At 47.4% G+C, this 18342-nt stretch overlaps 1 protein-coding gene across 1 annotated transcript in view; it reads right to left on the minus strand.

Moving 5' to 3' along the window:
* The window catches only part of iPLA2-VIA (calcium-independent phospholipase A2 VIA), an 83000-nt gene that overhangs the window by 60203 nt on the left and 4455 nt on the right, over positions 1-18342 (minus strand). The window contains exon 2 of the mRNA XM_068374381.1: positions 5113-5217. Within this exon, the coding sequence (XP_068230482.1) occupies positions 5113-5214 (102 nt within the window). The 5' untranslated portion in view covers positions 5215-5217. The remainder of the gene's footprint in view (positions 1-5112; positions 5218-18342) is intronic.

Below are 18342 nucleotides of genomic sequence, written 5' to 3' on the forward strand. Positions count from 1 at the left end.
TGAAGATCTCGGTTGCCGAGAACGACACCTGCCGGTTGGAGAGTCTCTCAAGAAAGACTCCCCTGGTTAGCTCTTCCAGCGAGTGGTGAAGCGAAAGAGCTGAACTAGGCTCCTCCAGGATCTTGAAGTACCTCCTCTGCAGTACGCGAAGAGGTGGGAGGAGCTTGTTCGTGGTACCGGAATGGATGGAGGAGGACATCTCGGAGAGCTGCTGGGCGATCTTGTCCCTGGTACTCTTTACCCCTTGAGACCAGGGCAGGGCTGCACTAGTCTTAAAGGGTTTTTGAGTACCAAAGACGCGGTCTAGAATTGTGTCTTTGCCCTCTCGAGGAGGATCTCTGGGTCGGAAAACCCGTTGAGAACCTCATTAGAGTCAGAACATGCCAGAATGCATGTTCTGACTCCTGCTGGTCTCCTCCTGTTGTAGGACTTGCAGCTAAGTCCCCTTCTATCACCAAAGGCTCTTCTTGGGGTGAGTCGCGGACATTCCCTGAGTGGCTGGCTGGCTCCATTCTAGCCCTAGTGGAGGACTTTGGCAATGTTTTGGAGTCTTTAGATTCCTTCTGGGGAAGGATGTAAGACTCCAACATCCATGAGTGTGGCATGTCTCTTCTTTTCTCCGACTGTGAGTAAATCTCGGCGTAAAGAGAGATTTCCTCCATTGGTGCGATGGGGGAAAGTCTCTCTTCGCGTGATACCCTAGGTGACGGGAGATCTTCGTCCAAAAGGGATGGACAGTTAGTCCGAGGAATAGGAGGAACTTGACTAGATGGTCTGCATGGAGTCAGTTTCGCCCTCAGGGAACTGACCGCGTCCAAAACTCCTCTTTTCCTCTTCAAAGGGGTAGAGGAAGCCATGGTTCCATGTCCTAGATCAGACAGGACAGGCTTGAAAGCCTGGGTTACGGCTCTGATCAAGGCCTTGAACCAGAGTTGCTGGCTGACAGAAGCAGTGTCAGACAAATCCCTTGAAGGAAAAGGTTCCCTGGGAGGAGTTACTGGAATGGGTGGGTTCGCCTTAGGATGAAGTTTTGGGATCCTGAACCCCTCTGCATGTTTCCCTTCTCCCACAATGAGCGGTGGTACGCGCTTGCGGGGAGAGGAATGAGGCGATGGCGACCTTGCCGGACGTCGTCCCTTTTGGAGCGCATGCTCGCGCGTGGGAGAATACTGGCGCTCGCGCGTGGGAGAATACTGGCGCTCGCGCGTGGGAGAATACTGGCGCTCGCGCGTGGGAGAATAATGGTGCTCGTGCGAGGGAGAATATTTCTGCTCGCGCGCGGGAAAATATTCGCGTGGGCGCGCAGGAGAATCCTGATGAGCGCGCATCTGTAGACGAATTAGGGCGCGAGCGCGGGAGAATGTCTCCGAGCGCGCGGGCGCGTAGCCGAATCATGATGGGCGCGTGGAAGATTGTTGGCGCGTGTCTATAGGAGAGAGAGGGCGCGGCGTGCAGGCGAGTGCAAAGCTGGTGAGCACTGGCGCGCCGTAAAAGTTGGCGCGCAGGTGAGGGCAACAAGGTTATTGCCTCACCTAAGAACTTGCGTGCAGGAGAGTGATGGCGCGCACGTTTTTACTGGCGCGTTAGTTGACGCGCAAGATAGCGCTCACGAGAGCATGATGCGGGAGAGCGCTGTTGCGCAGGAGAACGTTGGCGCACAGGTAACTGGCGCGCAGGCGAACGTTGGCGTGCAAGTGAGCGCTGGCGGACAGGTGAGTGCTGGCGTGCAGGTGGGCGCTGGCGCGTAGGAGATCATGGGCGCGTGGGCGCACGGCACGTCGGTGAAGGAGAGCGCTGGTGCGCAGGAGATCATTTGTGCGTGCACGCATGTGGGCATGCAGGAGATCTCTGATGTTGGCACGTAAGGTTGCTGTCCTGTGCGAGCAAGATTAGTGGTGTGCCGAAGCGTTGGTGCCTGAAAAGCTGCTAGTGAGCGCTGGTCAGGATGCATGGGCACGGGGTGCACAGTATGATGGCACGCAATAGCGCACTTTGTTGGAGCCTTGTGAGGACCATGCAGGAACGGTGATGAAAGGTCAGCAGGTGTGTCGAATGGATGGTCGACGTGTCCTTTACAAGGACGACCATCCACCGAAGGAGATCGCGAACGATCTTTAGAGAGGTCCAGGACCGAAGTGACAAGACTAGTAGCAGGTGCAGTGATGGTCGATCGGTCTAGAGGTTCCTCTGCGGGGGACTGCATTGACAACGTTGAACCAAAAGAGGTGCCTCCTCACCACAGGTGAAGGAAGGCCTCTAAGGCAAAGAGGAAGGTGAGCCATCCAACGTATGCGCCCTCTGTGGGCCGTTGGATCAGCAAGCTGACCATCAGCAGTCCTCCGAAGAGAAGTCTCTGTAAGTGAACTCCCCCGAGGGAGAGAAACACTAGCAGGAGAGACTGATGATGAACTTTTTCCCCCTCGTAGGATGGTCTGGAAAGGGGGAAACTAAGCCGGCAGCTACCGTAGAGTCTAGAGTGGCAGAGGAGATGGGTGAAGCCGCATGAGACACCTCTGACACAACAACGTCGACAAGTGTCAGAGGATCTACCTCTGATGGTGACGACGACTGCTTGACAGAAGCACCCACGCGGATGAAATCAAGCAAAGCATCCATGGAGGGCGAACCCGTGAGCCCCAAGGAGGACCAAATCTGGAAAACAGAAGTTAGTGACAAGGCCTCCCACGGGGGGAGAGGTGGTGCTGCTTCGCTAGGGGAAGCAAAAAATCGGTCTACGCTACTACTCAACGGTCTCTCGAAAGAGACCGACCGAGTAGGAGCTTCGGAGGAGGTTTGGGCGACGGAAGAAGAGGCCTTGGGTCTTCTTCCTTCGAAGCAACCTTCGAAGGAGAAATATCCCACTTGGACTTCTTCCGCCGTCACGAAAACCTCTCCCACTAGGAGGAAGACCACTCCCTACACTTGTTGACACTATCACACTGTTGGCCTCTGCAACAAGGACAAAGGGCGTGAGGATTGGTCTCGACCGCCAACATGAATGTTCCACAAGGGCGGTCGGGAAGGCCAGGGCAGGTGCGCATGATTGCAGAAGCCAACTTCACACACACAGTCTAAGAGAAAAGAAAAAGCAAAAAGCATTGGCTGCCAATTGTTGGCGAAGATGAAGAGCGGCAACGTCCGTTCGCCATCCGAGCCGAAAGCAAAGTGAGTTCAATCACAGGTGTGTGAAGGGGAGCGGTAGCAAGCTACCCTCCCTACCCACCCGCTAACTAGAGGTGTGGGTAGTTAACTCTCGTTAAAAATTAATGGCTCGTCATTTCAGCTACGCTGAAAGTAATACCCATATTAAGTAGCGTGGTTTGTATTCCAGTTACGGAACGACTATCTTATTAAAGTTTAAACAGCCGTCTCCAGCTTTGCTGAAGTCATGCTCCTATTAAAGTATAAGGATTTGCATTTGTGTCGGAACAAAAGGTAGGTGTGACTGGCGCCTTTGATACCAGTAAATCCTATAGCACTTTGTCACATTGCAACCCCAACTGAGGGTTTTTTACACTGTAATATTAGTAGATCTTAATAAAAGTAGTAAGTTGTTAAGGGATGAAAGATATAGTATGCCTAAGTAATATACTGTACAGTACATTAAATCTTTAAGTTTTGGGAAAGTCTCATGGTGTAATGTGTCGACTGCCCAAACATTTGTGACTTGGTAAGGATGGAAAATATTCCCATTATGGCAATATATGTACTGTATGATGTAATTCAATAATTCTTGAATTTCACAGAGTATATTCAAATATATCATCATCTTCATCTTTCCTATGCTTATCGATGCAAAAGGCCTCAGTTACATTTCGCCAGTCATTCCTTTCTTGAGCTTCTAAATCAATACTTCTCCATTCATCATCTCCTACTTCATGCTTCGTAGTCATCAGCCATGTAAGCCTGGGTCTTCCAACTCTTCTAGTGCCTTGTGGAGCCCAGTTGAAAGTGCAAAGAGCAAGCCCAAAACATTCCCATCAATCCCTCATCATGATTTCGGCCACATATGGCACTCGAATAATCTCTTTTATAGTTTCATTCCTAATCCTGTCATGCCATTTAACTCCCAATATTCTTCTGAGGGCTTTGTTCTCAAATCTACAAACTCTCTTAGATATTATTTCATTGTCATACCATGACTCATGTCCATTTAGTAACAAAGCTCTCACTAAACTGACATTTAGTCTGATTTTTATATGTAATTTCAGGCGATTTAATTTCCATATTTTACTAAACCTAGCCCTTATCTGATTTGCTTTTTCAATCTTTCATTAAACTCAAATTCTAAAGATCCTGTATTAGAGATCATAGTTCCTGAATATTTAAAGGATTTCACCTCATTATTCCTTTCTCTTTCCAATGATATTTCATCTTCCATTGCATATTCCATTCTCCTCATCTGTCTTTCTTCTATTTATTTTGAGCCCAACCTCATGTAATATTTCATGCATTTTAGTAAGCAGGCTTTGCAAGTCCTGCGGTGTTCTGCTAATACGGACAGCATCATCAGCATACTCTAGGTCAGCTAATTTCCTATATACAGTGTACAGTAAACTGTATACAGTAAATCTCTCAGCTCTGGCAAATCTTCCATTACAAATTCACCATTGTTCTGAAGTTTGCTATATGGTGGGAAGTTGATCACAAATACTGATGTCTTGATAAGGGTGGTGAGTAAAGTATTCCAGTAACTGGGTCGCAGCACATTTTTACAGAGTTTTGCATTTTTTGCAACTATCTCTGTTACCTAACACTGAATATTAACAGCTGGCAATACCAATCCAACCTGGACTCAAATTATTATGTATATCCCTTCTTTTCAGAGGCACAACCTATTTTTTTCCTCCATGGAAGTCACTAGATACAGAATATCGCCCCTTAGTATGTCTTTATAATGGGTTATACAGACTTTAATATAATATAAAGCTGTAATTAAAAAAAAAAAAAAAAAAATTCAGTTTCGAAACAGGTATGAAAATTAAAATGTTATCAACTACAACACAGTATGGAACCAGGATAAATTCTGAAGTACAGTACAGTATTAAAGCAGTATAAAAAAAAAAAAAATTTACTTTTACAGAACCTCAGCAAATCAAACTAAATACTTACTGATACTCTTGTGAACTGTGAAATTCCAACCTCAGTGACAGTATTCCCTGATGTGCCTTCAGACCCAATCAAAGTCTTGAAAAGATTTCCAAGGAATGCCATATTCTGAAAACAATAAAAAAAGTTGCAATTTGTGACAGAATCCACAACTGAACTGTATATCTTTCAATATGGAGCTAGTTGAAGAGAAGATTTAATTACAATATCATATATAATATAAGAAAGACTCGGTAATAAGACAATCCTGAACTGGAACTATGATTATGGCACTCATTAGTATAACCACCTAAATTGACTAAAGTTCCTACACCAACTACATCACACATTTGAAAAGTTCTTCTTTGATATGTATTTAAGAAAGATGGCTGTATTAACAGCATAAAAAACAAATGGCCTTTTCCCTTTAAGAGGCACTAAGAAGTACTGGTATTAATAATGTGTTTATAGGTATTTAGAATGGTTTTGATATCGTTAATTACCATAAATGCTTGCTTTTGATTTATAAGGATGGGTTGAATTAGGAGACCTGTCTGAAAATCCCAGTTCCAAGAGTGGTCAGTTGGGAAGCAAACACAAAGGGGTTAAAACTTAATCACAGGGCAAGCTAAGGTTACAGTAGTCTAAAGAGCATTGCAACCTGGTATGTTGGTAAGTAAGGATACCATTCCTAGGTTAGATGAGGTGGCAAAACCTAAGTTACATGGTTCCCTTTTAAATTTTTGTTTATCTTACTTTACTTTACTATGATGGCTGTTTTTTCCCAATTCTATACAGCAGGAGAACCCTACTCTCTACAGGACCTCCACTGTCATTTTATCTTGTTCAATAAAAATTTTCAGTCATAACTTCTGTAATTTTAAAACTTCTAAAAATTTTAATACAGATTTCGCCCATTTATTTCAATAAAACCGTTCAAAGCACCAATAAATACACCAGGAACACTTCATATTTTCATCATTAGGAATATAGTGGTAAACTAAACATATACCATTTTCAATAGGTCTACTTATGACAATTGAAGGAATGTCTGCTGTTCTATAAACTGACCAATACAGTATCTCTCACTACTACACTAGGCTAGGTAATTTAATGGGATAAAGATGAGTGTATTCCAAACCTACGATGCATTATTAATTAAGGGTAAATAATAAATTATGTTACCTAACTGGGAGCCTTTGTATATCAGCGGCCAGTACCTCCAGCGTGCATTAAAAATGGACACCAACTAACCTAAGGGTGCCCTGACACTTTTACGAATTTTGGCCACTAATTTGTCTTGGCAAGTCATGCCATTTAACGGCACGAACTGGGAGGCTCCCACACTGTTCGTGGCTATTCACACATAGTTCACGAATAGTTCACGAATGCGTGCCCGTTTGTGTCCACGTTGACACGAACTGGCACGACGAGTTTACGCATAGTTTGCGCATTTCCCACATTGGCACGAAGAGTTTGCGCAATTCAGACGGTGTCGTACCGACTTGGTCCCGCCATATAAATACGGGGCCTTTCCAACTCTTGGTCATTTTTGGACTGGCTTTGGAAGAGACATCATGCTTAGTGTCAGAGACACCATTGCAAAAAGGAGAAGATTCCTATACCTGGCAGCTGCTCTAGCCATTGTTGAAGAGCAGCAGAAAAGGCTGGCAGAGGCAGAAGAGCAAGAAAAGGCAACCCCACCTCAAAGAAAGACACAATTAGCACAAGGGCTGATCAAAGTTGATTATAATTATCATATTTTCTACCACAACTATATAAAAACATTTTCCCTATTAATGAGAGTAAAAATGGAGTTTTTATGATAAAAATGTTATTTTCATTAGTAAAATAAATTTTTGAATATACTTACCCGATAATCATGTAGCTGTCAACTCCGTTGCCCGACAGAATTCTACGGGAGGGATACGCCAGCTATCACTATACTAGAAGGGGGTGTACTCACCAGCGCCACCTGTGGCCAGGTACTGCAGTACTTCTTGTTGACACCACCTCACTTTTTCCTCGGTCCACTGGTTCTCTATGGGGAGGAAGGGTGGGTCAATTAAATCATGATTATCGGGTAAGTATATTCAAAAATTTATTTTACTAATGAAAATAACATTTTTCAATATTAAACTTACCCGATAATCATGTAGCTGATTCACACCCAGGGGGGTGGGTGAAAACCAGTGTACATGACTAAAGGATAGCTAAGTATCCCGTATTTCATATAATCAGTTATTTCAGAATAACAATGAAATAATAAGTACCTGGTAAGGAAGTCGACTTGAACCGTTACTCTGCCTTTATTAAGTTCGTCTTCCTTACTGAGCGCAGCGTTCCTCTTAGGAGGCTGAATCAACTCTAAGGTGCTAAAGTATACAGGGCTGCAACCCATACTAAAGGACCTCTACACAACCTCTAACCCAGGCGCTTCTCAAGAATGAATTGACCACCCGCCAAATCAAAAAGGATGCGGAAGGCTTCTTAGCCTACCGTAACAACCCAAAAAAACAACAATAAAAGCATTCAAGAGAAAGGTTAAAAAAGGTTATGGGATTAAGGGAATGTAGTGGCTGAGCCCTCACCTACTACTGCACTCGCTGCTACGAATGGTCCCAGGGTGTAGCAGTTCTCGTAAAGAGACTGGACATCTTTAAGATAAAATGATGCAAACACTGACTTGCTCCTCCAATAAGTTGCATCCATAATGCTCTGCAGAGAACGGTTCTTATTAAAGGCCATCGAAGTGGCTACGGCTCTCACTTCGTGGGTCCTTACCTTCAGCAAAGCAAGGTCTTCATCCTTCATGTGAGAATGGGCTTCTCTAATCAGAAGCCTTATATAATACGAAACTCCGTTTTTGGACATGGGCATCGAAGGTTTCTTGATTGCACACCATAAGGCTTCTGACTGTCCTCGTATAGGTTTTGACCTATTAAGATAATATTTCAGAGCTCTGACAGGGCAAAGAACTCTTTCTAGCTCGTTACCTACCATGTTGGAAAGGCTAGGAATTTCAAACGATCTAGGCCAAGGACGTGAAGGAAGTTCATTCTTAGCTAAAAATCCGAGCTGTAAAGAACATGTTGCAGATTCGGATGTGAACCCAATGTTCTTACTGAAGGCATGAACCTCACTGACTCTTTTAGCTGTTGCAAGGCAGACGAGGAAAAGTGTCTTGAGGGTAAGGTCCTTGAAGGAAGCTGACTGGAGAGGTTCGAACCTAGGAGACATAAGGAACCTTAAGACTACGTCTAGATTCCAGCCTGGAGTGGGTAAACGACGTTCTTTAGAAGTCTCAAAAGACTTAAGGATGTCTTGAAGGTCCTTGTTGGAAGAAAGGTCCAAACCTCTGTGGCGGAGAACTGAAGCCAACATACTTCTGTACCCTTTAATCGTAGGAGCCGAAAGGGATCTCTCATTCCTTAGATGTAATAGGAAGTCAGCTATTTGGGTTACAGAGGTATTGGTAGAGGAAACTGCATTGGCTCTACACCAGCTTCGGAAGACTTCCCACTTGGATTGGTAGACTCTACGAGTGGATACCCTCCTTGCTCTGGCAATCGCACTGGCTGCCTCCTTCGAAAAGCCTCTAGCTCTAGCGAATCTTTCGACAGTCTGAAGGCAGTCAGACGAAGAGCGTGGAGGTTTGGGTGCACCTTGTCTACGTGAGGTTGACGTAGAAGGTCCACTCTTAGAGGGAGAGTCCTGGGGACGTCGACCAGCCATTGTAGTACCTCTGTGAACCATTCTCTTGCAGGCCAAAGGGGAGCAACCAGCGTCAGCCGTGTCCCTTCGTGCGAGACGAACTTCTGAATGACTCTGTTGATGATCTTGAACGGTGGGAATGCGTAAAGGTCGAGATGGGACCAATTCAGCAGAAAAGCATCCACATGAACTGCTGCTGGGTCTGGAACTGGGGAACAGTACAAAGGAAGCCTCTTGGTCATGGAGGTGGCAAACAGATCTATCGTAGGCTGACCCCACAAGGTCCAAAGTCTGTTGCACACGCTCTTGTGAAGGGTCCATTCCGTGGGGATGACTTGATCTTTTCTGCTTAGGCGATCTGCTGAGACGTTCATGTTGCCCTGAATGAACCTCGTTACTAGAGTGAGGTTTAGACTTCTTGACCAAATGAGGAGGTCCCTTGCTATCTCGTACAGGTTCCTCGAATGGGTCCCTCCCTGCTTGGAGATGTAAGCCAAGGCTGTGGTGTTGTCGGAGTTCACCTCCACCACCTTGCCTAGCAGGAGGGACTTGAAGTTCATTAGGGCCATATGAACTGCCAGTAGCTCCTTGCAGTTGATGTGGAGCGTTTCCTGTTCCCTGTTCCACGTTCCCGAGCATTCCTGTCCGTTCAAGGTCGCGCCCCAGCCCGAGTCTGATGCATCCGAGAAGAGATGAAGATTGGGGGTCTGAATCGCTAACGATAGGCCCTCCTTGAGAAGGAGGTTGGTCTTCCACCACAAGAGAGTGGTCTTCATCTCTTTGGTGACAGGGATAGAGACTGCTTCGAGCGTCAAATCCTTGTCCCAATGAGCTGCTAGATGGAATTGGAGAGGGCGGAGGTGGAGTCTCCCTAACTCGACGAACAGGGCTAATGATGACAGGGTCCCTGTGAGACTCATCCACTGTCTCACCGAGCAACTGTTCCTCTTCAGCATGCTCAGGATGCAATCTAGGGCTTGGCTTATCCTTGGGGCCGATGGAAAAGCCCGAAAATCCTGACTCCGAATCTCCATTCCCAGGTAAACTATGGATTGGGAGGGAATGAGCTGGGACTTTTCTAAGTTGACTAACAGACCCAGTTCCTTGATCAAGTCTAAAGTCCAGTTGAGACTCTCCAGACAGCGACGACTCGTGCAGGCTCTCAACAGCCAGTCGTCTAAATAAAGGGAGGCTCTGATGTCCGATAAGTGGAGGAATTTTGCAATATTCCTCATCAGATGCGTAAACACCATAGGAGCTGTGCTTAGGACAAAACACAGGGCTTGGAATTGGTACACAACCTTTCCAAAAACGAATCTCAGGAAAGGTTGGGAGTCTGGATGAATAGGAACGTGAAAGTAAGCGTCTTTCAGATCCAACGAGACCATCCAGTCCTCCTGCCTGACCGCTGCTAGGACCGACTTCGTCATCTCCATAGTGAACGTCTGCTTGGTGACATAAGCATTGAGAGCGCTGACGTCCAGCACCGGTCTCCAACCTCCTGTCTTCTTGGCCACCAGAAAGAGACGGTTGTAGAAGCCCGGGGATTGATGGTCCCGGACTATAACCACTGCCTTCTTCTGTAACAGGAGCGACACCTCCTGGTGCAACGCTAGCCTCTTGTCCTTTTCCTTGTAGTTGGGAGAGAGGTTGATGGGAGAAGTGGTCAGAGGGGGTTTGCGGCAGAATGGTATCCTGTAACCCTCCCTTAGCCACCTGACAGACTGGGCATCTGCACCTCTCCTTTCCCAAGCTTGCCAGAAGGTCTTGAGTCTGGCTCCTACTGCTGTCTGGAGAGGAGGAGAGTCAGTGTTTGCCTTTTGAAGTCTTGGGACCTTTCCTAGACCTGCTCCTGGAAGAGTCTGGACGGGAGCTTCCTCGGCTGGGGGCTCTGCCACGAAAGGGCGGAATAAACCTTGTAGCAGGAGTATCAGCCACTGGGGTGCGGTAAGTCCTGGGAACTGAGGGAGCAACCTTAGTCTTACGAGCTGAAGAGGCCACAAGATCATGAGTGTCCTTCTGAATCAGGGCCGCAGACAAATCCTTGATAAGCTCTTCGGGAAACAAGAACTTAGAAAGCGGAGCAAAAAGGAGTTGAGACCTTTGACAAGGTGTGATGCTGGAAGAAAGAAAGGTGCAAAGTTGCTCCCTTTTCTTAAGAACTCCTGACACAAACATTGAAGCAAGCTCGCCAGACCCATCCCGAATTGCTTTATCCATGCAGGACATTAAAAGCATGGCCGAGTCCTTGTCCGCAGGGGAGGTCTTCTTGCTCAGGGCCCCCAGGCACCAGTCTAGAAAATTGAACATCTCAAAGGCACGAAATACACCTTTTAGGAAGTGGTCTAAATCGGAGAAGGTCCAGCAAACCTTAGAGCGCCTCATTGCTGATCTACGAGGAGAGTCGACCAAACTTGAGAAGTCAGCCTGGGCAGAGGCAGGGACTCCCAAGCCTGGTTCCTCTCCTGTGGCATACCATACGCCCGACTTAGAAGTGAGCTTAGTAGGTGGGAACATAAAGGAAGTCTTCCCTAGTTGCTGTTTAGACTGCAACCACTCCCCTAATATTCTTAAAGCTCTCTTAGATGACCTAGCAAAGACGAGCTTAGTATAAGTTGACTTAACAGGTTGCATGCCCAGCGAAAACTCAGATGGAGGAGAGCGGGGGGTAGCAGAAACAAAATGGTCCGGGTATACCTCTCTGAAAAGAGCCAGGACCTTACGAAAGTCAATGGGTAGAGGAGAAGACTTGGGTTCTTCCACGTCTGATGAGGGATCCAGGTGCGCAGCTTCCTCCTCAGAAACCTCATCACCAGAGTGTAGCGAAGTGAGAGGTAATGTAACAGTGGTATGCTGAACAGCAGAATCTGAACAAGCGGGTGCATAAACGCTTGTGGTTTCATCCTCAAGTCTCTGTTGCTGAGTTAAAACCTGAGGTTCAGGCTGCAAAGACTGGTCAAGAAGAGTAGAGGAAGGTAGGCGCATGGGTTGAGGTGGCTGACTCCTAGCATGAGTTTCTTGTTTCAAGAGTTGCGCTTGCTGTAAGGGTTGCGGATGCGCAGTAGCAGGTTCCTGAGGAACGAGTTGAGGTTCCTGAGGTGTGAGCTGCGAGAGTTGAGGTAGCGGCTGCGCAGAACGCAGTTCTTGTCTCGCGAGTTGAGGTTCCTGAGGTGCTAGCCTAAGGAGTTGAGGCTCTCGCCTTGAGGAGGGTTGAGGTCGCTGCAGCGAGTGCTGAGGTGGCTGCCTCATGGATGGAAGAGGTTGTCGTACCTCAAGAAATTGTTGCCTCGCTGGTGGAACCGCAAGCGGAAGCGGAGGAAGTAAGGCATAAGACTCCTGCTCCCATTGCTGAGGTTGCCTTAAGGAAGGCGGAGGTTGCTGCACACCGCTGGTAACTGGCAACTCAGTACGCGGTAAGGTATCCTGAGGAACCTCAACTTCGTACGCCTGGCAGACTGGACTGCGGTGAGGCGGAGCGATCGCAGGAGGAGGTGTAACCTTCTCAGCCTGACACTCACGCATTAAGACCGCAAGCTGTGACTGCATGGACTGCAGCAAAGTCATCTTGGGGTCGACAGACGCTAAGGTCTGCTGAGGCAAAGCCTTAACAGAAGATGAGGTCTGTTGCGGCATCACCTTACCTCTCTTAGGAGGTGTGCAGTCACCTGATGACTGCGGAGAGTCAGAGCTAATCCAATGACTGCAACCAGGTTGTAGAACTCTTGAGGTCTGGACTTTGCGTTTGAGAGGTCTTGAGACCTGAGTCCAGCGTTTTCTCCCTGACATTTCTTCTGCAGACGAGTAAAAGACGGGCTCAATCGTCTGCGGGTGGGAGTGACGGTCTCTGTAAGACACGCCCGCAACCACCGAGGATACTTCTGTGCGCTGATCAAGGCCTGCCGAACCCTTTTGCCCTTCGACATTGCTTCTCCCCTGGGCTTGGGAGCTTGCAAGAGGTCCCGGACTGGGAGGACGACTGGCACGCACAGAAGTACCCTCACGCACCACACTGATACTGACACTAGCACTTGGCACCGCACTGACACTAGCACTTGGCACAGCACTGGCACTATCACCTCCCACTGCACTTTTGACCTTAAGTTCTTTGACTTCTGCCATAAGAGACTTATGGTCACTAACCACCGATTCCACTTTGTCACCTAAAGCCTGAATGGCACGCAAAACATCGGACATATCAGGTTGAGCACAAATAGAAGGTTCGGGGGTAGCCACTACAGGGGGAGGAAAAGGTTGAGGATCATGAGGTGAGGAAAAAAGTGAAGAGCGAGAAGAACTCCTCCTAACTCTCTCTCTCTCTAACTTGGTTGAATATTTCAGGAATCGAACAAATTCAAGTTCCGAAAGTCCGGCGCATTCCTCACATCGATCTTCCAACTGACAGGGTCTTTCCCTACAGTCAGAACAAGCGGTGTGAGGATCAACCGAGGCCTTCGGAACACGCCTATTACAAGACCTACATCGTCTATGGGGTGGGGCTTGTGAAAGGTCAGACATCTTGAATCAAAGAGTTAGTCAAGGGGGATTCCAAATCAAGCAAAAAGATCGTTAACCATTAATCAAAACCAAATAAAAGCTATCTAAGCTAATTAGAAAAGTTTCCAGTATAGCGAAAGCTGAAATCTTAGAGAAATACTTCACCAAAAACCGTGAACAATACTCCAAAATCATAAGCGTATCCCAGAACGTCTTGCCGGAAGCACGACAGAGGAAAAAGTGAGGTGGTGTCAACAAGAAGTACTGCAGTACCTGGCCACAGGTGGCGCTGGTGAGTACACCCCCTTCTAGTATAGTGATAGCTGGCGTATCCCTCCCGTAGAATTCTGTCGGGCAACGGAGTTGACAGCTACATGATTATCGGGTAAGTTTAATATTGAAAACAAAGTTTTATGAATACTTACCTGGCAGCTATATATATATAGCTGATATCTCTAAATCGGCAGAATTTTTCAAAACGAGGCAACCGCCTTGTGGTGGTTGGGAGGTAGGTGGTAACACCCGTCACAGGGTGGTCCAAGGAATCATTCCCGTGTCCAAGACTTCAGTTCATCTATGCCCAAACTATCTCCTGAGGGGAGGTGGGTGGGCCTTCGAATATATATATATAACTGCCAGGTAAGTATTCATAAAACTTTGTTTTATCATAAAAACTCCATTTTTATGAATAGTACTTACCTGGCAGTTACATATATATATAGCTGATTCATACATTTGTAGGAGGGAATCAGACAGTAAACATTGTTGGGGAATCAACAAAAGAGTTGTAGGAGATAAAAACACCTTGATTCCTTGCCTGCTAAGGTAGCTGATTCAAAGGTACAGCCTTTAGAGTGGCTTTCCCTTAGGAGAGTTTATCAAGGAGTAAGCCTGCAAAGCTGCAAAAAACTCAATCGAGTCTGTCAAAGGGATAAGACCAACAACTTGACTAGACTTCAGAAACTACCTTCGCCCCATATAATAAAAACTGCAACCTTACTAAAACTAACCTCCTAACCCTGCAACATAGACGTAAACTATCTATCTAGACTGAGGGAACCGCACCACAAGACGAAGTCCTCAGACCATCATAAAAACACAAACCCTCATACATGCATATAAACCAAGGTTGAGTGGGGTTATTAACTCCTTTGCCTAATACAGAAACTGCAGCTATGTATGGGCCCAAGGTATAGCACTTGCCAAAGTCTACTCTCACCTCTCTAAGTTAATGAGCAGCGAAGACAGAGTTGCTCCTCCAGAAAATAGCATCCATGAATAGCCTAACTAACATATATTCCTGATATGCCAGAGAGGTAGCAATGGCTCTCACTTCGTGAGCCCATAATTTCAACAGGGCGAAGTGTCCCTCCTCACATAAGAGCTGGGCTTCCCTAATTTTCTCCCTCAGGAAAAAAGGACAAAGCATAATTAGACGGGTTTTTGACGGATCTTTCACTGAACACCATAACAAGTTGGATGCACAGCTCACGTTCATAGTGTGAGCCAAAAAAAAAAACTTTGAGGGACCTAACTGGGCAGAGGAGTCTTTCCTTCTCTCGACCCACTAGGTTCAAACGTCGTAGGACAGGGTTACGAAGGGTTCTCGCTCTTTACGAGAAAGATGAACCTTAAGGCACAAACTGCCCTATCCTAATTGAAGCTCACCTTCTTCCCAATCGCCTGGACTTCGCTGACCTCTTGGCATTCGCTAGAGTCATAAGGGAGAGGGTTTTCTTCGCTACAACCCGAAGAGAGGCTGGCGAGATAGGTTCAAATTTCTTGGAGCACAGAAACCTAAAACACCACATCCAGGTTTAAGAGTACCTATTACGTTGTCTGATAAGACCCAATGAGGTCCTGCAAACCTTGATTTTGGGACAACTTTAGGCCTCTATGCCTAAAGACAGCGGAGAGCATACTGCTGTATCCATTGATGGTAGATACAGCCAGCTTAGCATCCTGTCTGAGGTACAAGAAGAAGTCTGCAATCTGGCTCAGAGAGGTAGTGGATGAGGAAACTTGTGCCGCCTGCACCAAGCTCTAAAGGTCTCCCACCTAGATTGGTAGACTCTTTGTGAAGAGATCCTCCTTGCTCTGGCAATAGATTTCGTCGCTTGTGCCGAAAAGCCTCGAGATCTGTCAAGCTTCTAGTCAGTCTGAAGGAAGTCAGTTGAGAGCAAGGGGGGTAAGATGATACCTCTCGAAGAGGGGCTGTTTGAGAAGATCTGGACTTGCCGAAGTCTTCTTGGGAAGTCCATCAACATGCCCATCACTTCCAAAAACCATTCCCTAGCAGGCCAGAATGGAGCGGCAAGGATCATTTGCCCCGAATCGAGGAGAGCGAATTTCCTGAAGACCAGATTGATGATCTCGAACGGGGAAACGCAAACATGTCCACCCCCGTCCAATCCATCAGGAAGGAGTCAACTGCTACAGCTTCCTCGTCCGGGACTAGGGAGCAGCAGTAGGGGATCCTCTTCTTCCAGTTGGAGGCAAAAAGGTCTGTTACAGGTCTGCCCCACAACATCCAGAGACTGACAGACTTGCAGGTTGAGAGACCATTCTGAGGGAAAAACAAGTCTCTTCCTGCTGAGCATGTTTGCCCCGATGTTTCTTGCCCTAGAACAAACCTCCTTTCTAGATCCAAGAAATCAGAACGAAGGCGTCCTTGATCTCGACACACGATTCGACTAGTGTCATCACGAAGTCCTAGATTCACATGTTCAAAGTCATGCCTCATGCTAGAACTTCGACGTCGAGCGTCCTGAAAGACGAGGCGCCGATCGTCCTGTAAGACGTGGCGCCGATAGTCCTGTAAGACGTGGTCCCAAAAGTCCTGTAAGACGTGGAGCCGAGAGGTTAACAGAGCGAGACGCTGAACGTTCTAAAAGACAAGGTGCTGAGCGTCCTGGTGACAGAAGAGACTCTTCTTGTTGACAGGAAGACCTAATTATTTGATAGGCTCAACGTTATCTAAAAATCCAGATACAGGGACGCTCTGATTTCTCCAGAGAGCAGTATTCCGCTACATAAAGCAAAAGTTACGAGAACATGAGAGGGGCGGAGCTGAGACCAAAACACACGCCCGAAACTGACCCATTCTACACCCGTTCTTCCTTGTAAACAAACCTCAGATAAAGTTTGATTGCATAGCCTGCCACTTAGACTCCTCTCCAGAACTGGAAGAGAGAATCGTTGTAGCTAAAAACTAAAGGAGGTTTCCCTATAAAAGGAAAAAGTAATCCTCCTTCAGAAGAACTGACCAAAGGTCTGCTCCCCTCTTCTCCAAAGATTTGATGTCTCCATGGAGAACTTTGACTTCTGAACGAAGGCGTAAAGAGCATTTACGTCCAGGACAGGACAAAAGACTCCCTCTCCCAAAAGAGAGACATTGAAGTTGCAAAGTCGGTTAGGCAGAAAAGTCTTATCGGAGTAACTAACAAAGGAGGATTCACTAGGAAAAAGATTTTGCATACATCCTAGTAAAAACACAGACCAAAGGACTGCTCCTCTCCTCTCCCAGGCTCCCCAGAAGTAGCAAAGTCTGGCTCCTACTGTTGTTAGTCATCAAAGGTTTCTGTTTTAAGAAACAAAAATTAATATATTCTTAAAGCTCCATTAATGACCACGTGAAAACTCAGAGGGTGGGGAACATGGAGCAACAGAACTTAGGATCCTCTCCTTCTGTTAACCTCAAACAATTCAACAGGAGAAAAGTGATCACTAAAGTTATCCTTGACAAAGATCTAATAAGACGTGGCGTCGCCCTGAAAGGACAAGGCGGCGATCGTCCCATCATCCTGAAAGACGAGGCTGCCCCCGTCCCGAAAGACGAGGCTGCCCCCGTCCCGAAAGACGAGGCTGCCCCCGTCCCGAAAGACGAGGCTGCCCCCGTCCCGAAAGACGAGGCTGCCCCCGTCCCGAAAGACGAGGCTGCCCCCGTCCCGAAAGACGAGGCAGCCCCCGTCCCGAAAGACGAGGCAGCCCCCGTCCCGAAAGACGAGGCAGCCCCCGTCCCGAAAGACGAGGCTGCACTCGCCCCGAAAGACGAGGATGCACTCGCCCCGAAAGACGAGGCTGCACTCGCCCCGAAAGACGAGGCTGCACTCGCCCCGAAAGACGAGGCTGCACTCGCCCCGAAAGACGAGGCTGCACTCGCCCCAAAAGACGAGGCTGCCCTGAAAGACGAGGCTGCATTCGTCCTGAAAGACGAGGCTGCATTCGCCCTGAAAGACGAGGCTGCATTCGTCCTGAAAGACGAGGCTGTATTCGTCCTGAAAGACGAGGCAGCATTCGTCCTGAAAGACGAGGCTGCATTCGCCCTGAAAGACGAGGCTGCATTCGCCCTGATAGACGAGGCTGCATTCGCCCTGAAAGACGAGGCTGCATTCGCCCTGAAAGACGAGGCTGCATTCGTCCTGAAAGACAAGGCTGCATTAGTCCTGAAAGATGAGGCAGCATTTGCCCTGAAAGACGAGGCTGCATTCGCCCTGAAAGACGAGGCAGCATTCGCCCTGAAAGACGAGGCAGCATTCGCCCTGAAAGACGAGGCTGCATTCGTCCTGAAAGACGAGGCAGCATTCGCCCTGAAAAAACGAGGCTGCATTAGTCCTGAAAGACGAGGCAGCATTCGTCCTGAAAGATGAGGCTGCATTCGTCCTAAAAGAAGAGGCTGCATTCGCCCTGAAAGACGAGGCTGCATTCGTCCTGAAAGACGAGGCAGCGTTCGCCCTGAAAGACGAGGCTGCATTCGTCCTGACAGACGAGGCAGCATTCGCCCTGAAAGACGAGGCTGCATTAGTCCTGAAAGACGAGGCTGCATTAGTCCTGTCTTGAAAGACTTAGCGCCGAGCGTTAAGGCAAAATGATATTCATTATGCCGCTCGTTCCGTTCGGTTCCGACCAGAGGGTTCATAAGGCCGACAGGCGCTCTGGGACAAAAACCGAGTCAATGATGGTTTGTAAGCATTGATATTAGCAGCGAATATCTATGACCTAAAGTATTGCCATTGAAATCAAAAGTGATGCAATGCAAAACTCTAA

The sequence above is a fragment of the Palaemon carinicauda genome, chromosome 5, assembly GCF_036898095.1.
Source record: "Palaemon carinicauda isolate YSFRI2023 chromosome 5, ASM3689809v2, whole genome shotgun sequence".
In the NCBI taxonomy this organism is placed as follows: Eukaryota; Metazoa; Arthropoda; class Malacostraca; order Decapoda; family Palaemonidae; genus Palaemon; species Palaemon carinicauda.